Source organism: Parasteatoda tepidariorum, chromosome 11 (assembly GCF_982258835.1).
Source record: "Parasteatoda tepidariorum strain Cologne lab strain chromosome 11, Ptep-v5.0, whole genome shotgun sequence".
In the NCBI taxonomy this organism is placed as follows: Eukaryota; Metazoa; Arthropoda; class Arachnida; order Araneae; family Theridiidae; genus Parasteatoda; species Parasteatoda tepidariorum.
The window spans coordinates 54017247-54039247 of record NC_141765.1 but is presented as its reverse complement, the minus strand read 5'-3'; the positions used below and the strand labels follow the sequence as shown (position 1 = coordinate 54039247).

The window sequence follows — 22001 nt, the reverse complement described above, 5'->3', positions numbered from 1 at the left end:
TTTCAGGATGTGGAATGCTAAGTTCACAAAACCCACCTTTTGCATTCAAGTTACAATACTTATTTGTATCGATGATTTTTGCGACATCTCAACTACAGTAATAATCAACTCCATGCTGATAAATTTTACCATGTTGATACTTTTAGAACGTTAACGGGAAATTATTTACGATTAAAGTGTGGTATAAAATTATAATGAAAGCGTGGTATTATAATGCAAGAAAATCAAAATTGCGAAAAACATAAAAAAATATTAAAATCGAAAAGAATCACAGTCAAAAAATAATTTTTTAATTGTTGCTTTTTCTAAAACTCTTGAGAAATAGAAATGGATCCATATTTAAGTACGTGAACAATGCCCATCTATTGGCATATTTTTGATATTGACACAACATGCAACATGTGAATAATACACAAAGCGAATGAGGCGGAGCCTTTTAACTGTTTCGGTTTGAATGTTTATGTTTGCCTCATTAGATGATCTCTGAAGCAAAGAAAGAGGTTAAAATGGTTCTATTAAGTAACAAATGGCTCAGGGTATAGAGCGTTTGCCTTCCAATGAAACGAACCGGGTTCGAATCCCACCGATGACTGGTCGATACGAACTCCGCATCCACGTTGCTCCGACCACAGTGCTGACGTTAAATATCCTCAGTGGTAGACGGATCATGGGTTAGAGTCACTTTGCCGTCGGACTAACCATGGGAGGTTTTAGCAGTTTTCCTCACCATGTAACGCAAATGCGGGTTAGTTCCATCAAAACGTCCTCCACGAAGGTGAATTTCCTCCCAATACTTGATCCAGGAGTTCTCTTGTCTTCTGGATCAGGTTCAAAATTACAAGGCTACGGCGTTGAATACTGTTAGCCGTAAACTCAACATTGGGTTCAACGACGGTTATGAAATAAAATAAAATTACGAAACAAGTTCTGCTTTGTGCATGATTGAAAAAGAGAAAGCGTCACTTCAGACTGACTTTTGTTTATAGTCAGAGCAAAAAAAAAGGCTTTTATGTGAATGTTTTGGCTTTCAGCTCGGTTAACAGTTAACTTAGCCACGTCACAAATTGTTTATCCATTGTGTCAACAACTATACAATCGCGATATACAGTTTCAAACAAAAAGCTACTTCCTCTTAAATACATTTAATCTAACTCAGTCTAAAAACTACTTTAAAATGACAACAATTTAGTTCTTTCATGAATTCAATTTAAAAATTGAGCTGTTATACAAAACTCTATTGAGAAAAATGGATTGGACACAAGATATGCTGTGTTAAACTTATGAAAAGACCTACGATAATGGATTCTTAAAGTAACAAAGTAAAAAAGTTTTAGAAATTATAACTGACTTAATCTAACATAAGGGACGTAAAAAGAAGCAAACAAAAGACGATTACTGTCTGTTTATCACGAGATGGGTATGATATGGACAAAATATAACATACCAGTGTTTGAAGTAACTTATTTGATTTTATAACCATAGTTGAACCATAGTTGATTTTATGACTACCAATGTTCAGCTCCGTAGTCTGATTAGTTGATCCTAGCCTCCGTAGCGCTTAGTAATTTTGAACCCAATCCAGAAGACAAGGTAACTCCAGGATCAAGTATTGGGAGAAATTTTGCTTTCGTGGAGGACTTTTTGATGGAATTAACCCGTATTTGCGTTACGTGGAGAGGAAAATCACGAAAACCTCTGACGGTAAGGGGACTTTAATCCATAATCCGTTTACCACTGAGGATATTTTACGTCAGCATTGTGATCGGTGCACCGTGTGCGAAATTCGTATCGACCAGTCAACGCTGGGATTCAAACCCGGGTTCGAGATTAACTGAATATCATTTTTCAAATATTAATAAAGTAATATGGACTTATTTAATGACTTATACCTTACAGCTTAATTATAATTTTAACGGATACTTTGAAAAATATTAATTTTTGATAAAATGAGAACTATTCATCAAAAATGAAAAATTTTTAGTACAATTTGTTATTCCAATTACTTTATCAAAAATTAACAATATGTAATTGCTTTTTTAAACAATATATGTTAAATATTTTTAAAAACTAGTAATTCAAACAAGCAATTGAAAAATGATTCTGAATATTTCCTACGTCATTTCTTTATCAATCACAAAGATATTCAAGATAACCAATTGAAACATGGTGTTGAGAAAAAACATATTGTGTTGTTTCTCAACACATTGTGTTGTTCTCACACATGGTGTTGAGACAAAACGTATGTCACCCCCACATAAAGCACACAGACTTAGCATCGCAACATGTCTTTCGTGGTATACCTTCGAGATATATAAGGAAAATAAAAATCTATTTGGTGAAAATTACATAAGTCCCCTTAATATAGCTGGTTTTTCACTTTAAAATAGAGAAAAACTTTGCACTTAAATTTTTGCAAGAACTATATTAAAATCAGCTTTCAAATTATGCACAACTTTGAAATTGTTATAGAACATTTTATAACCCAAAACAGGCTATGATCAGTTTTGGGGGAGGTTTAGAAGATAAAACTCTTCCTCAAATAATGCTATTACTTAATAAATCAAAAACTTTACTTTAGAGCGATTCTAAAAAATAAAATTAATTTTATGTAATCGAATTTTTCACATCAAATTTCTTCTCCACGTGTGACGAATGGACAACTAGTAAAATTTCCATTTTAGAACGCAGCTAAGTTAACTATCAACTGAGCTTAAACCAAAACGGAAATATTTTCCTCATAATGCTGCTTCATCGTTGCTCTAATCATAAAGCGAGCAAAGAGGTTTTCACTTTCTCGAACATACACAAAGTAAAGCTTGTTACGTAACAAAAAAAACGTTGAATCTCTTACCTTAGTTTGGAGATGACCTTACTTATGAGACAAAACTAAATATTCAAACCCAAACAGTTCCACCGCATTCGGGTTGTGAATTGAGTATAGTTTGTCTCTGTGAAGAACTCCCCTAGCCATTCGCCTGGAAGAGTGGCGGTGATTTTGGTTACGAAGTTTAACCATTTTAAGTAGTCCATTTACCATTCCAAATTAACTATTTAAAGTAGTTGGGTCATTATTTAAGGCTGGATTTGGCTCAGGTTGGCGAGAGAAAGAAACTCCCCTCCTTGAAATGCGATATTTCTTGTTTCCATAGCAGCAGCCGTCCTTAGACTTCGTGGTGAGGGGAGTTCATTTTATAGACAATCTATAGTATTGCTTTTCAGTTTGTTTTTTGTAGAGAAACCTCAACTTCCGGTATTAGATATTGGACAATTGTTTATGCTGGAAAAGGTAGACCAGATCAAATCTAGACATTGTTGCAAAAATTAATCTCGGAGAAAAGATCAACGAGATTCTTTTGCAGAAACTAAAAATTGAAGTATTTTTTTAAAACATTTTGCACTTAATTTACTAACATATATGTATTAAATGCCAGTATTTGATAGCATATTTTTTTTCTTCAAATTTTCTTAATTATTTGCTCTGCTATGTACTTTATAACAAGAGTATTGTATGATTAAAGTTAGAGGATCTAGTTTAGAGATAAAAAGTTTTCATTCATTTTTATAATTTAAATAAAATATATGCAGGCTTGCCAACTACTACGCTTTTTGCAAAATATTTTATAGAGTGGTAGACTATTAAAAATCAAAGCTTTCAGAATTTTTGGTAATATTCCAAACATTTTAAAAGTCTCCCCATGAAAGAGCTGGAACAAAGTGATGTTCAATATGAGCTTTTAAATCGTTTATATGTAGTGGTGTGGAAAATAAGTGCAAATGAATAAAAAATAATACATTAAAACATAAACATAGCTACCACTAGAATAATTTTTTACAAAAAGGGTAGAAAGTTGGCAGCCCTGTATAGTACTACTTATCCTATTTAAAACTAGTCACATATTACTAATAATCTCCTATCAATTTTCCATTAATTCATACCACCTGCTCTCAAATCGTACCAACCTATGAATTGTTACGTATTTATGATTAAATGAATAAGTAGACCATGTTTTATTCGAAACAAGTGTTTTATAACGCAAGAAATGAGCAGAAATTTAATAACGTAAGAAATTTTTAAACTGTCAACAAGTATCGTAACAGTATTATAAGCCTATAAAATGTTAATGGAACAAGAGATTACATGATATAAAGTTTAAGCATGACATTAATAACTGTTGCTTGTCAAAACTTCATTTTCTTAGGATCTATAATCAACTTTCTTCTCAGGTTTAAGTAATGAGGAGATTGATACGATTAACGTCTTCAACAACAAAGGGACAGGGACATATCAGCATACATTACTAACCAGCGATTACAAGATCTTTGCTTAACTAACCACAATACTTTTTACTTCCCAGAAATAAGGAAAACTTATATCATAAAGATACTAAATCGCATTGAATTTACTGAAATAGTTTCCTTCCGATTGATTCACGATTAGATTGAAGAGTTTTTTGATGTCAAAAAGTCATTTTATTTAAAAATTGACGCACCAGAATAGTCCTTTTAAATGGAATAAATCCTTTTAAATAGAGTTCTCAATCGTTGCAGTCTTATCATAAGCCTCACACACGAGATCAGAATTTGGAATTGGGTGAAAGTTAGTCCAGACAGTGACGCAAATAACACCCCACCCCCAAAACTCCCATAGAGCAAACGAGTTTTGAAGGCGCACTCGCTAGAAAAATAATACTGAGTAAAAATAAAAATAATTTTATTTATAAAATACTTTTTAATTCACTTCATAAAAAATAAGCCTTAACTAAACTTCGAATATAATTATTATAAGATAAAGATAGAGTGATTTATTTTCACATTTTATTAAAAAAAATTCATTTCAATATGGAAAGTGTATGCAACATTTCAATCCAGAACTAATTCTACCTTCTCATCATAATTACGATTCTCCTTATCGTTTATCAAAATTAAATTTATCATTTTTTATCCGAATATCTTTTAACTTCTTCTAAGTTTTAATCAAAGATAGGGCGCAGTTATATTTATAGCAGGGGGCGAACCTAAAGCATGATAATTGAACTGTTTAGTAGTTGAAGTTGATATGTTGCTTCAGAATTGTACCATTCGACTTTGGATTTTTCAAGAGGTACGATTTATGTAACTATGTAATGTTGTAAACTAAGAGTTGTTCAAGCCTGAAACAGTAATTAGCTAACAAAGAAGCAAGTAGAACATAATAGAATAAGTAACTTAACAATTATATGTGTTTAATATCTGTAAATTACTTTAGTTCTGCTATAACCTTACACAGTATGTTAAAAAATTACATTAAAAACTTACAAAATCGATTAAATTTAAATAAAAACTTAACGCCAGTACACAGCGGCTTGATTTGTGTGCATGTGTCCAAGTGAAAAAAGCTTCCTTATTTACCCGCAAGTGCATTTTCTATATATTAATTCTTTAGAAATCAAAGGTGGCACGATTTGAGCGTCTTTCTTCAATGAATGTTAGATGCATGCCTTATTTTATCCCAAAATAAAAAGCTAATTAATAAAAAAATGTATTAAAAATCTGACACTATATCTTTTTCTCCTTAAAATATTATGAAATAAAATCAAGAGTTATCAAAAGTTTTTTTGGCTCACACATTATGCTATACCTGTAGTTTCAAAGTTTTGGAATAATTAGAAACCTATTTTAGTCCTTTTTTTTTATTAATGTTGCCGAGTTTTCATATAAAATAACATTAAGCAATAACAGTCTTAAATAAAAACTTAAAACACATGCAATTTTTTTAAAGAAAACACAGTACAACATCATAAGGTCATAAACTTTATATATATACAAATCATTTTTACAGAAACATAGCTGAAAAACAAAAAGTATTTTGTATGGCTATAACTAAAAGAAAAAGAAAACATTTTTTCTTTTACTTTAAAGATTCAATTAGTATGTTCAGAAGAATTTGCATACATAGTAATGAGAAACTACAAAAAAAACAATGATTAAGATAAGAGTCCATAACACATTCAACAGCTACACAACACAAGTTTTGCAATGTTCAACGCAGATAATGTGTATATTCATCTTAAAGCATTAGAGATATTTGCAGTTTTCTTTTTTTTTTCTTCTTTTTTATACAATATACAAAACTTTACATGTTTGAATCAATACTGTGTCACAGATTTAATTCATTGCTTTTAAAACATTTTTAATATATATTAATTACAAAAATGTTTTGAAAAGCTTTAGACAGGCACCTACAATTGATCACACAATGTGATACTGGCCCATTTGATATGGCATTTTTGAAAAGAAATTTGTTTCTTGTTTTGTTTATATCTTCATTTAGAAGAAGTCATTGGTATAAATTTCTTATGCCTCATGCTTTTTAAATAAATTTTTATGCTTTATTTTTATAATTCTGGAAAAATTATTATAAATAATGAAAATTATGAAGCTATTAACAAATAATAAATATGGATAATTTGAAGCTATTAACAATTACAAACAAGGAAAATTATGAAACTATTTACAATAATTATAAGGGTAATCATGAAAATATTAGCAATTATAAAAAAGACTTATCACGAAATTATAAACAATTGTAAGTAAGAATAATCATGAAACTATTTAATATTAGAGAAAATGTTGTTCAAATTCCAATCCATATAAAAAATACTTTTGAAAAAGCTGATAAAAAAGAGGTGATGGTTATTCTCTTATTACTACTGGTCCACTGATTTTTCAAAAGTTATCTTTTTAATTTTTTTAAAAACAGGTTCACAAAAATATTATTTGTATAAGGCCAAAGATTCATTTAATATGTAAGATGATATTCTATTCTTAAGGAAAAAAACGAAATGTTGAAAGTTGTAATTTGTCAAGTGATAATCAATCATCTATAAAAGTCAACTAAAAACTTTAAAATTCCTCAATAGATAGTTGCAATAAACTTGCTGTAAGCCTACCATAATTAAAGAGATATGATTCTTTTTTCATGGGAAGGTATCACAACAATGATAGGAATGTGACAATCACAGATAGTATTGTCATACAATGCATGCAATGAAATCAAACTAAAGGTTCTAAAATATTAAAGCTTTAAAAATAGTTATTCAATTGTGAATCATCCAGTACCCTTTTTGTATTTACAAATCATCAATTACTTCTAAATTTATATTAACTTAAAAGATTTACTAGGTTTACTTATTTTTTTAATAATGCAAAAGATGTGTAAATTTGCTCAAGAACATTTTACATTAACAAGCTCTGCTCATTAGAAGTTATATTGGCACATATTTTTGTTTTATCTGAAAAGTTAAAAATAATAATGTTAATTTTCATTAAACAGTTAGAGAACAATTATATGCCATACATATCCAATAACAAAATACGTATTAAATGTTTATTACATCAACTTTGTCCAAAAAAGTTCAGACCAAAATTGTAAGTTACACAACAATCTATAAAATTTCTCAACACATTTTTTTAATAGTAAGGTGGAAAATATTGATATAGGCAGCATAAATCAATAAAGTAAAAAAAAAGTAACAGAACTTGAAATTTCACATATTTCTTTGAAATAGCCTAAAAGCTATTAAAACATTAAATTTATATAATGAAAAAAGTTATTCAAGTAAATTACTAATAAAATTTTTGCTCATTAAAACAAAATGTATAAACATTCTTGCCTACAAATAAAAAATTTTGAATGCTTTTATTAATTTTATCAGCTTAAAAGAAATTTTTAAAAAAAACTATTACATTCATCACATTTCTAAATTAAGTACAAGCTTCCTCATCTATAAAATCCAGTGTAAAACAGATAAGAGCATGCAAGTAGTCACAGCTAAAATAGCAATTTCTTAAAGTTTTGAAACTACATAATTGTGAATTATGATTTCAACAAACTCTATAAAGATGCCTTTATAAATACTAAGCTTCTAGTCAAAATAGATTGCCATTTAGGACAAATCAGCCTAGCTTTAAAGTAAAAATATCAGTAACCTCTTTAAAAAAAAGTTAATAAAATATACTAAATGACAACTAAAATAGAATTTTTAACTTTTGTTCCTATTTATTATTTCTTTCCTTTTCAATAACAAATACATCCTGCGCATATGATATATAATAAATATTTTTATAGAAATTGAATAAAAAGTGCATAAACAACCAATCATCAATAATTGTATAAGCTTTGCTTTTATTTTTAAAAATTTAAGTTCCTGAAGTAAATTCTAGCTAAAGTAACAAAAATATTTCACATCTAGAAAAAGGCTATCAACTCACAAAAATGTTACTTAAGGTCTATTGAGCACCCTCAAATAAATTAGGAGGAGAAAATATTTCTATCTTAAATGGATTTTTTATTCAAAATCAAAAATGGCTAATCAGACTCAATTTTCAGAAATGTTATTTTGTAAAATTGTTGTATATTATATATATATATATATATATATATATATATATATATAAAGGAACAAAATGAAATACATTAATAAATTTCATACAACTGTATAGAAAGTCTTAATAAGTTTTTAAAAGGGTGTAAATCCGAAATGAAATTTAAAAATGTGTTACATAAATTCATACTAAACATTATTAATGAAAAATAATATATAATGTACCTCCTTCACAACCAAAAATGATGACAAATAAAAAAATTAATATGTAATTTAAAGTTTAGTAATTCATTTACATGAAACTGATATCATTCAAATACATTTAAAAAAAAAGGCACGAATAAATGTTTAACTATTATAAATGTGTGTGAAAAATAGTTTAAATTGAAAACTCAATATATGTCAAAATAGTTTGTGAAAAGAATTTCAGATTATTTTTTTATCTACTTTAAAATCAAATTATAAATTTTATAAGCAATTGAATAATTTAGAACTATGATAAAATTTGTTAGATTCAGAATTCCATACAATATAATTAAGCTAAATTTATTTACATGCTTCTCATCTACATCAAATAAAATTTTCCCACAAAAATACCATACCTATAAAAATATCTTATATAATTTAAGAAAACCTAACCTTTTTGTGTGACAAAGCAACACTTGCACCAAGTTTCCAAAAATATTCGTTTTAGAAATTTCTATCTTATAAAAGCTAAACTTTTTGCTAGAAATTTATTTAATATAGAGAAAAGTCTACATATTTAAGTTATAAATTAACATACTAATTTGAAAGCGCTTCAGCATTGTATTTTAATAACTTGACAAAACTAAACACATTAAGACACGAGTACGACTGACTATTGCAGCAACATTTTTATTTAAATTTCTATAAATTTATGATTTCTTTATAAGATTTTGCAAAAATTTTATTAATTCACCATGTCAAATTTTAATGAGTTTTAACGTGATAACTAGCATCAAACCTATAAAATATTTCTATTTGTATTTACATAGTAAAACTATCAAACTTTTGAAATAAATCTGAAATAAATATAAAATACCCAAGTATAACTAAAAGCATTGGGTTCTTATTTTAAATAAGCCACATTTTAAAGCAGCTCTAAATTTGCAAACATTTTAGTAGAATACCTTACTATAAATTAATTTTTAACAAAAATTTCTTGAATACATTTGGAGAAATATTGAAGTTCAGCTATAATTTATTAATATTAGTAAGTTCTGTTCTTGATTCTCAAAAAGGCTGAAACTTATATTTATTTTAGTAAAACAAGATTAAAATTTGCCAATTTTATCTGAATTAAAAAAGTTGAAAAAATTAAATTCAGTGAAAAAATTAATTTTACGTATTAGTATTTGTAAAGTTACATAAGAAAGCAATGATTTTCAACAGTCAATGCATATAAAAGTAATTTGTATTTTAAACACTATTTTTAAAGTACTAATTTTCAGCCAAAACTGATGTGATTAGCAAGTTATAACAATCTAGGTAAAATTCTAATACTGATGAGTTTTTCATGTTATGACCTGCTTTCTGTGAAAAAAAAAATATTTTAAAAATGTAATATTTTATAACAAGAAAAAAAATAACAAAATGCCAAAACTAATGCTCTAAATCTGAAAATACTAAAATCTGAAAAATTAAGTGATAAATTTCACGTTTTACCACCATTTCCATATGGTAGGACATTTCAGTAAAAGACCACGCTAAAAAGAATTAATTTTATAATTTATAAAAGAGACAAAATTTAAAAGGCATAAAAAGTATTAAAACTAATAATCGAAACTCAGATCTAGATAATAATGTCATAATTTAAAGTGTTATCTGCAAAACTCCATAACGCCACAATATTTTTGCAGGAACACCACAAAATGTTACAAATATAAAATTATTTTTGTTTCAATGGATACCTTGTAAACATTTATTATTAAAAATTGACAAAAAAGGCTGAGAATCAATTTAGCGCAATTCTAAAATATTTGGAAATAATTAGCATATGCATAGAGGAATAATGTGAAAATTAAGTAGAAATAAATAGTTTTAATTATTTAACTTAATAAAGTTAAATAACCATGATAATTTATTTGTCTCATAAAACTTATTAGTTGAGCAAATATGAGAGGTATTAAGATTGAAAGAAGATAATAATTGAAATAGTTAAATTCTAAAAATAAAATATTTCAAAATCGAAAATTAAAATGCAAAAGTTATGATCAACAAACAACTTTCTATTGAAATATTTGCATAAATAAATATGTTTTATAATAAATTATAACTGGACTTCCAAATATAAGATTATAAACTTAAATATTCATAAAATATTTTAAATCACTTTATAAAAAAAAAGTAAATATTATTCATGCATGCACTGTTTCTACATAAAAAAATGCACAACCAAATACAACTTGAAAGGTTAAATTTTAAGCAAAGCACTGTTAATCATGGAAAAAAGCATATTTATGCTCGGAAACAGCTGCCAACTTAAATAATCATAAATATAAATATATATATAAGTCGCTCATAGATAAGACAACAAAAAAATTGAGCAAAAAACTAGCTCAAATACGTATTACAGCACAAACAACTCAGAAAAATTTCAATAAATTTATATTGCAAAAAAGTTTTAACACATTCAAACTTCTTGAAAAATATAATCTCTCATCACCATAAATAGAAAATCTATTAAATACTCATGAACAGATTACTGCTTTAGAGCAAACAATTGCAACAAACATTTGAGTTTGATAAAGAAAATTTATTTTTAATAACATGGAATGAAATCCTTTTTAACAAAAGGGACATAACAAAATTAAACAAGCTTGAATAACTGTTAACAAACAGAAGGAGTATATAGAGCTGAGTACTATTCTCAGAAGTATAAAGAATGTATTCAAAATGAAATAAAGCAAAAAGAAATCAAAGGGAAAAAATAAGTCAGATTTAAATTTAATATCCTCAACATAAATATAAGTTTTACTCAACTACTCAAATTTTACGATAAATTGAAACCTCACTATGACATAGCTACAAAATGGCACAAATGTAGTGTTCATTAAAATTATGTCTAATACCTTGTTTTTATAATTTTTATAATTTAATTTAAGAAGTTAACATCTTGTCACTGTAGTAATTCTCTTTAATTGTAATGACTTTTAGTTAATGTTTGTTCTTTTTTTATAATAATTAATCATCAAAAACAAAAATTATTTAAGTACATATGTCTTAATTTTCTGGTAATAAAACCGTTATTGCAAAAGTATAAATTATTGCTCTTCAAATTTAACTCAAATAATAAAACAAATTAACTGAGTGTAGATGATAGAAAAGGAAAATTTGAGTAAATTGAGTTTTGATATAATAACATTAATAAATATACATAAATGCATACAACAAACTCCAATATTTATTTTTTTAGAAGAAAACATGCAATATTTAAAAAGTGTAAAAAATAAATTAAGCTTATATAATTATTCCAAACGCTGAAACAGCATTTGAAAGCTTTAGAAAACTTTCAATACAGTTTATCAAACATTGACAATAATGATTTTAAGATGCAATGGAGATAGCTAAAAGCTTTGATTTTATTATAACAATGTCTCAAAATTAACAGAGTGTATAACAGAAAAGTTCATTTCTTCAACCATGCCAAAATATTACACAGTTTGGTAATTTGACATAAAACAAGCACAGATTAACAAATTTTGCTACAACACTGCATGGCAAATACAACTATGAAGAGTTTAACTATATTCTAGTAACATTAAATAAATTTTGAATGCAAGTACATTTCACGAATTTAATACATATGATCACATGAAGACAAAATTTTTGCCCTAAGCATAAAAACAAAAAAAAATACAATAATGCACTTTACACACCATCACTTGGGGCAAATAATTTGAAAAAAAAAGAATTGGCATTTTCACACATATACATGGAAACAATGTGATCACAAAGTACTCAATAAGTATCTGAAATCTATATACAAAAATATATACATGATATAAATTTGAAATACCTACATGCATACACTAATGCATTTATGTAGGTAAATATAATCTTCAAATTCAGTGCAACCAGGCAGTTTTAACAGAAGTTTTACAATAACAATATTTTCAATTTTCACAATAGATTTATACTTATTTTTAAATGGTAAGTGAATTAAATAAACTTTAAATAAGCTTATACATTCAACAATATTGCAGCCATCCTAAATTAATATTGCAACATATTTCAGTATCAGTCTCTAAACACCTGGTTGTTAAAAGAATTTCAATCATCCTCGGAATGCTAGCGTAAGTAATTTTTGACAAGGCCAATACCTTTCTGCATGTAACTCACCAGCTCTTTTATAGTGCTATGAAGTGTTAAAGGCTCAGATTGGTCAGCCACTTCTTTAAAAAATTCTGAAAAATAATACAGTTTAAAAATTTTAACAACTGTCATTGCAAAAAAATACATAAATAAAAAATCTAATTAATCCACTGAAATTTTAAGAATACACCTAAACATTCAAAAATTGACTATATAGTAACAAACTAAAATTTTACCAATTTTTCAAGTTAAGAAAATTTTCATTCACTCCCATTAGCAACACTTAGGAGCATAATTATCATAAACACTGCATTAAGTAACATCATTATTAATTTTAAGTGGGTTTTTTTCATTGACTTAACACAATAAGAAGCATATAAGATTTTATATTCAGGACGCTAATGAAAAAATAAATGTCAATTTATTTTGCTGTTCTAAATTTTTTACTAAATGGTTATCATTAAGCTTAATAAAACTTTTAATAAATCTGTAACTTTAAATAAAATTTTAAAAAAATTTAATAGCTGAGGTATACAATTTATTTATTTGACATAGTTGGAAAAACTAGTATATTTCCTCTTCTATAACTAATTTATTTTGTCTTTTTAGTCTCAATCAGAAGTATTAAATACTTTAATGACTTACTTTCAGAAGTATTTCAATAAAAAAATGTACAATACTCTACACATTTGTATTAAGATAAAATTAAAACTATAGAAATAAACAGTGGTCTCAGAAAATGCATAATTTCAAGCTACCAGGAACCAAGGCATGCACAGACACATAACACAAAAATATAATTATAAACACAATTTTTATTATTAATATTTTAAAAAATTCTACTCTAATATTAAATTATAATCACTCACTAAATTATATTCACACAATGAAGATGCAATGGATACATAGAACCACTTAAGCCGAAAATATTTATTTTTCATCAGAAGTGAAATAAGAAATAAAATTTGTAGGTTTGGTAGAGGGTTGATGCTACAGTATGAATATTTTTTAATTAATTCATAAATTATTAAAGATCAATCCTAGAAAAGTTGCTATTTTTTTTTCAGCAAAGAGATTCATACCTTAAAATGAAATTTGAATACATTTTTTAAATAAAAAACTTCCACTATAAATTGAGAAAAGAATTCAAAGTTAATAAATTAACATACAATAAAGATACAATTACAGAAAATTATTATATAAAATTTAAATATAAAAAAGGTGAATATACCCCTCCTAATGAATCTTTTAGTTAAATTCCTTAAGACGATTAAAAGAAAAAAGGAACTAACTTGTAAAAATATTAAAGGAGTACATTATACTCGTCCATAAGCCCAAATGCTTTAAATAAGAACATAAAAAAAAATAATTAGAAATTTAAAACACAGTAAAATCTCACCTTTCAGATTACTTCGCGTCATATACATATCTGCTTGTTCCCATAGATCATGTCCCATGTGAAGATTTTTCAAATGACTATGTTGTCGATGTATAGTATCCAGCATATACTGAGGAACACAAACTGTATTTTTTATAATATTGCTGCCAACATCTCCACTTACATAGCCACTAGTTTGAGAACTAACACTGTTAGGAGAAGGTGGGATGACAGAATGCGGAGAAGAAACTGTTGAAAGACTTGATATTCTTGATAGGTGAAGAGAGGGCAGATTTGGATTTGGGGCATCAATGGAAGAAGAACAATGCTATAATAAAAGAAATAATATTAAACTATTGAAAAACTATAAAGAAATTATAATTATTTTTTAATTATTTAAAAACTTCTTACATCAAACTAAATTAATAACCCAATATTTGATTTGAGCGTTAATACATTTATAAAAATTCAAACATTTAAGAAAATTCGTTTTTAAAAATTCAAAAATTTAAATAAAGTACTATTTTTTTTACAGTTAGTTTTTTAGTTTGTCAACCTGTTGTTTTTAAAACCATTACGAAAGCACTATATGTGTAGATTGATTTGATGGAGAGTGTTGATTGGTTTCAAATTCAGTGCCATTAATCATAGTGTGTAAAAAGTCTTTTTCTAAATAATATTTTTGCTTCTAGAAAGATGGATTAAGGATCCCACCTCTGATAGAGAAATGTTAAGAAGTACATTACCATTGCTATGGCTGATTAAGGATCCCACCTCTGATAGAGAAATGTTAAGGAGTACATTACCATTGCTATGGCTGATTAATATCCCACTAATAAAATTACAAACAAATGCAGTACGAGCTTGTATCCAATAATTGCTTAGCATTACACTAAATATCTTTTCAGAACTTTTGTTCTTTGTGTTGTCTATAATTACTACGATGGCAACTGACAGGCAATAATGAAGCATGGAATAGCCATAAGCATATTGTTTTATTCTCTTTCTATAATCCATAGATATTATTTCTTTTAAGTTTTCCGAAGATTTTACTCTTATATTTAAAGAGATAGAAGTGTTTGAGTTTTTCTTTCTCATTCATAGATTTAGAGATGCTTCCACTTCAAGTGAATTCATTTCGTAGATTTGAGAATGTGAAGTGGTCCTGCTGATGTTTTCTTATAAGTGACTCAGTATGGAATTCCTTTCCTCAATTGGAATTAATTCCTCTGGCATTAAATCCAAGTCACTATTCATTTCTTCCTTCAGAGCATAACATTGAATCTTCTTTGGGCTAGAAAAATCTCTGCTACCTTTTCCCTTCAGTAAAGACATTTTGTAGAGGATCGTGAAAAATGTTTTACCTCCATGACTTCCAAGTGTCAATAAAATTTCTCTAGCTATGCAGCAATCCACAGTAAATCACACAATAAAGTGGCGCAGCAATAATGAAATTCTTTGAACAAAGTAATTCTATGGCAGGAATATTACAAACACAATAACACTGTACAAATAAAAGATAGAACTGAAAACTAAGCAATCTTTATGAAACTTACTGCTCTGAAAAAATCTGAAACACACTCCAGCTGCTCTTTGATTTCTTTTATTTTTAAGCTGTAAAGTTTCACATTCAATAAAGACTGGCACTTCAAGCTAAAAAATTTATAAAAATTGTAAAAAGATTATTTTAAAAGATTACTAGAACTAAAATTACTAGAACTAAAAATAATATCAGCTAGTAACGAATAAAAACACTTACCACAATATTAAAAGTTTAAACTCAGTACTACCAGGACAAGACTGTAGCTTCTTAATTTTAGCTAACATCATTCTAAATAAAGGAAATTTGTTAAATTAAAAGTCAAATAAAAATCTTAATTTTCATAAAGAAATGTACAATGGATTACATGTTAAAGGTGAAACAATGATAAGCTGCATTTTTAATGCTTATATTTACAATGCAAAAAATTAAAGAACAGGTAAAGTTTTTAGTGATGGTATAAAATAATCCTCTCAGAAAGACTTCATATTTTGGCTGGTTTAAGCCTTTTTAGTACTTCAACACTAAATGCATCTCTACATTGTACAAGACTGCAGAACATTTCCATTCATTTTCGAAAATTCAATATATATATATATATATATATATATATATATATATATATATATATATATATATATATATATATATATATATATATATATATATATATATAAATAATCATCCCATGTTACAATATTGAAACTTTGAAGTTTTTGCTGATTAGTATATTATCCAGATAATCTGCTTTACTCACATTATTTTTTGAATATTAGATATGGTTGAGAAAACAAAGAAATAAAAATAGGTGTGTTAAAAAAAACAATGCATACAAACAGTGTAATATTATGGTTCTTTTAGGGATTTCAAAACAAAAGATTTTTTAAGAACTCCGAGACTCAAAATAGAAAATTTTACAGAAACTCACAGGTTCTAAATGAAATAATTTTTAGGTTCTTTTCCACATGTTGTTATACGTGCACACTAACATGCAAACTGATTAACAAAAAAAAAATACTTACGAAGTGAATTGCAAGGTTTCATAATAAAACTGGTAAACAGAATCAGGATTTTTGCTGTTTTCTTCCTTTTGTTGACTAGTTAAAACATACAAAACAGCAGCTTCAAAAAATTTAACAGCTTGTTGAAATGGATCTTTCTACAATGTATAGAGAAATAAAATGTTTTTTTTTAATTGCAAGTGAACACACAACAAAACAAATTTTATTCGTAGTATATGAGTTGAATGCATAAAATATAGTTGCATACCATTTTCTTTTAATAATATAATGTATCATTTTGTAGTCTAAAATTTTATTGTGTGCAATGAAACATTAGAAACTTTTAATTATAAATCAAATGCCGTTTTTTGTTGTTATTGCAGAGGTAGAAAAATAATGAACTAATTTTGCATTGTGCATTTAAAATTAATAATAAACTTTCATTGAAATGTAAATTAAATACTTCACTTTCAAATTCAGTTTTCAATATCACTATTATTTCATTCGCTTATTTCTAATCTATTGCATTAAAGTGTTGAAACTCACAAGCTAACAAAAATTTGAGTAAAACAAATCTCACAATTTTTTAGACAAAGGGGGTTACGTTAATTATTCATTAGATATTCGATTTCCTTTATCAATAACAATTATCTAGTGACTTTTGCAGCAAGTTCTGTTTAAGATTTACATAAAATCACTTTTTGTTATTATTTACCTCCAGTTCAGCCATTTTCTTCATTTTCCTTCCTTCTGTCCAGTAGTAATCCATTGGCATAATGGGACCTTGATCAGTTAGCCTACAAATAGGAATAGAGCAGTTAAGTTAAAAGAATATCATACATTAAAACTTATATGTCCAATAATACAATATTCAAATATTTCAAGAAAAGAATTTTTATTTATAAAGCATAGAAAATCATTTTTTCATGACAAGCTAAAAAATTTTAAACACCCAAATCTAAAACTGTTATGAAACTCAATTGAATAGCTAGAAACCCTTGAGAAATAAATATTTAAAAATATGCTTTTCGTCATTATTAGATTTATTAAAAAAAAATTATAACTAGTAATTATTAAAAATTTTTTTGAATGAAATTGCTTTTTCTATTCATATATGACAAATTTAAAAATTGTCATATAACAAACTAACCTTTCAATAAATGCTAAAGTTACAAATACAAAATCTAAAAACTACATTAAAGAAAAACTTTTGACTGCTCTTATTATTTTAATAATATTTTCCAGAATGCGGTTAACCTCATCACATGCTGAAGGTCAAAAATCTGAACCCATCAAAACAGAGTCAAGTTTATTCGCAGGAAGTACGCTTTAGTAGCGCCTTTTGTCGCTTAAATGTTGTTCACACTTAATAATATGCATACTTAAAGTTACACAATTTAAGCATATGAAGCAAATCCTTTATACTTGGTTTATAGGCTTACAATTGTGGAAATTAATAGAGGTGCCAGAAAGTATAGTCGTATCTATAGTAAAGACTTGAAATACTTCATTTCATTATATTTTGTTTAAAGAATTGTAAATATTAATAACCAAAAATTTTGATAAAATTAAAATAAAATAAATTTATAGAACATAATAAGGATTTACTTATGACGTAGAATATCATAATATATTTCAGCAATCCCAGATAGATAATGCACATTCCTTCTCTACATAGGTGACAATCCAGCCAAGAGATGTTATTACATAACTCCATTTAATTACAGAATAGAATACAGTTTATACATTCCCAAGTACAGAAACTTGAAAAAATTGAAGTAAAATAATATTGGAAATGTTTTATCAATCTCCTTTTTACCTAGGGATTGTTGTAACTTGTGTCAAAATAAGGAAAAAGAATTAATATAAAAGCAAAAATCCATGCTCTATTTTAATTGTAAATCAATGTTCAAGAACTTCTGAGCTTAAATTTGGTATGCACTTTGCAAAGCACCAAAACTTTTAAAAAAATAATTTTTTAGAGGTTTTAAAAAAAATTGAAAGTTTAACAGAAATAACCTTTTATCATAAAACAGTTAGTTTACATTATTTTTGAAAAAGGGTTTTCCAATTGGAAAAAGAAGAATTTGTAGTACAGGCTCCAACATTTTAACCTGTTTATAGATTTATTTTATTATTTTTATTTATTTATTTTGCACATACAAATTACCATGGTTTCCAACACAATAGCAAACATTATGCAATATTGTATTGCAAATGGAATTGGAGTAAAAGCTTGAGTATTTGCCTTTAAAGTTAAATTGCAAATATAGCTAAATGCTTTGTAAAGGTTTTTTTATTTCACTAATAATACTTTTCGATACAGACTCTATTATGGGTCCAAAATACATTTTGTTCTGTTTTTACAAAAAAATGAAGAAAAAAAACGAAAAATAATCACGAAAGTTATTTTTAGTAATATTTAAAAAGATGGATAGAACTTATCGAGGTTTGTGCTTTAGATCAGCAACAAAAAAAAAAATATTAATAAATAAAAAAAAAAATCTCAAAAGTAAATTTTTTCAACACAATGACAAATATATACATTTTGTAAAAGGTAATTAATTAATTTTGTAGTTAAAATGTTTTTGTTTTATTTCTAGGTCTTGCAATCATGGGCACGAGCTTTCGTGATCGATAAAACATTCTCAAGGTATAATTTTGGAAGGTTGGGATAGTCTGGTTGGTAGGGCATTGGGCCCATGTCCAAGATGTCATGAGTTCGATCCCCAACAGCCAAAGACTCCCCATGAAATAAATGGTGACTGGTGCTCATTGAATCTGTTGGGTTACGAAGTCCTTCATGTTCCCATAACAAATCAATTTCTCTGGAGGGACTTAATAATAGATTGATCATTCTCTGGTCAAAATTACGATCTATGGATGAAAAAATGGATGTCGAATGGTCTGCCTTATAAACAAACTGTGACATGTGTGTGGCTTCAGTTGTGTTCTTGACCATAAATGGAGTCATTGAAAAACAAAAAAAGGAACCCTCTGCCTTAAAGCTTGCATAGTTTCACCGTGCATGCTTGCTGGTCTTTGGTAACTGACATTAAAAACAACAAAATTATGAACGAATGGGACACTTATCTATGGCTCCATGGATCATAGCATCTTAAAACAGTAATATTAGCACTGGAATTTTAATCTTGCAAGTTATTTTATACCAGGTGTTTTGTAATTGCTACCCTTATTACATATTTTTAAAAACCTTGCCAAAAATTAATTTTAAAAAAGTAAATCATTATGTTTGAGTCCAAGTTACTGAAAATCCTATTATTAAGTCAAAAGTTATTCATGGTGTTTCTTTTTTATTTTGCTCACTGTACATGAAAATCTAATTATTAGATCAAAAGTTATTTAAGTGCTCAAAAGTGTAAAAAAAAATTGGTATATTGTTTAACATTGAAAGAGTGAATTTAGAGCGATGTCCAGAATTATTAAAACACAGTTTAAGCTATACCCATTTTTCAAACATTGCATTTTAAATTATGTCCATTTCATAGATACGCATTTTAATTTTTGTCCTTTTTTTCAAACACAGATTTTAAGTTTCTTTAATTTTTTATGAAAATGAATTTTGATCTTTGTCAAATTTTTTCATCCGCAAATCTTCAGCTATATCATTTTCTAAAACTCGCATTTTGACCAATGTCCAAAATAAAAAGCTTACCAAAAATGTCCTTATCACTAACTCATTTCGTCAATAAATAGTAATTGGTACTAATTTATTAACATATCTTAAATGGTCAACTTCTACTAATTGGAGATTTTATTATTAAATTTACATTTTTGTTAAAGATATTAAACTATAACCAATTCAAATTTACAGAGAGTATAAACGGTATGCAATAATAAATCAAAGCTGCTATTAATATGCAATTGGTTACTCTGCAAATATAACATACACAAAGTTTTAAACTTGAAGCAAAACTATTTGCAAAAGATTCAATAAATTAATGCAAAATCCCTTGAAAATATTTCTTCAAAATTATTAATAAAAGTTTGGCGACGTTGTCGTATCATTTTATACTCTGTATATTATAGAGCAGAGAAATGGTAGATGAAAGTTCTACAAGTTAAATTTAAACAAAAGGTAAAGATTGATTTTTTATCCTTTTAATTTTACATTCTTTGATATTAGTAATTTTCAAATTCATAGAAATTTGGAAGCAAAAATTAGATTTAACTGTTAGAATAATTTTAAAACATCAAACAATTTTAAATAATTTTTTTTCTTACAACAAAATATAAATTGTTAAAATACTTACATTTTAAGACCAGAAGATTCTTTTAATTCTTTATGCATATCGAAAGACAAGTGATCCCAATTCATTGAGGAATCTAAGATACTTTCTAAAGGTCCTTTAGAATCCTCTTTGCAAATATCATCCCAATGACAATACTAAAAATTAATACAATGATGTAAACAATTAATACTGACGCTTAGACACCAATGTCTACACATATTTATATATTAAGCTAATACACTAAAAGTGTTTTTAAACAAAAATTAGAATATGAACCAAAATTTTTTAAGAAAAAAAAAATGACTTTTAAATGTAAAAAACAAGGAAATGATTTTTTAAGCTTTTAAAAAGATTTTTTAGCTTTAGACCTTAAAAAGTAAAATATGAAAAAAATTGTGTTTTAAATAATTTTGTGCATTATTCATTTGACAAATTGCTATTTTAATTTCTAAGTAAATTATGTCGATTGCTCTATAATGATTACGAGATTTTCAATATTTTTCAGACAAATCTATGATATGCATTTTTTGAAAGCTTGTTTTCTAAGAAACAATGAATATTTTGAATTTTTTTTATTGCGACTAATAAGGAAAGTACCCGAAGTGTCGTAACCAATTGATCTAATTTTTTCCTTCTTTAGAAGTTTTTTTTTAATTTTGGAAACCATATTTATATTTATTTTGTCTATTTCAAAATGATTATGAAGTTCAGAGTTCAAAAATGCAAGTAAACAAAATATATAAACCAAATTTATTCATCCTATATACAACAAATATTGTTAACTATAAAAAGTTAATTTAAGCTTTTTTCTTTAATCAGAAACCTTAATATGCGAAACTAAAAAGTTAGATTTAAAACTTGACAAAAAATTATATTGTTTTAAGTAACAAATTTCAAAGTTTCTGCAGAACTCTACATTTTACACACTTTTTTTAAAAAATAATAATTGATTTGTCAAATTAAAATTCAAAAAAGAAATTGATTGAAACTATGTTTGTTTATAAGTATCTTAAATGTGATCTGTCCAACTGTATTATTACTCGTGAGATGGGTAAAATTTCTGTCACTCTTTATTTTATTCATTCTTCATTTATTTATTTGTTTTTATTTATTTGTTTTTTTTTCTTTACC

The 22001-nt window shown here is 26.7% G+C and overlaps 1 protein-coding gene across 5 annotated transcripts in view; it reads right to left on the bottom strand.

The window, feature by feature from the left end:
- Positions 1–10275: 10275 nt before the first annotated feature.
- The window catches only part of LOC107445938 (uncharacterized), a 239283-nt gene continuing 227557 nt past the window's right edge, over positions 10276–22001 (bottom strand). For all 5 annotated transcript variants that reach the window (XM_087154693.1, XM_087154690.1, XM_087154692.1 and 2 more), the window contains 7 exons: positions 20892–21025; positions 17333–17414; positions 16639–16775; positions 15836–15907; positions 15633–15729; positions 14098–14404; positions 10276–12790 (listed from right to left, as the gene is read on the bottom strand). In XM_087154693.1, the coding sequence (XP_087010819.1) occupies positions 12675–12790; positions 14098–14404; positions 15633–15729; positions 15836–15907; positions 16639–16775; positions 17333–17414; positions 20892–21025 (945 nt within the window). In that variant the 3' untranslated portion in view covers positions 10276–12674. The remainder of the gene's footprint in view (positions 12791–14097; positions 14405–15632; positions 15730–15835; positions 15908–16638; positions 16776–17332; positions 17415–20891; positions 21026–22001) is intronic.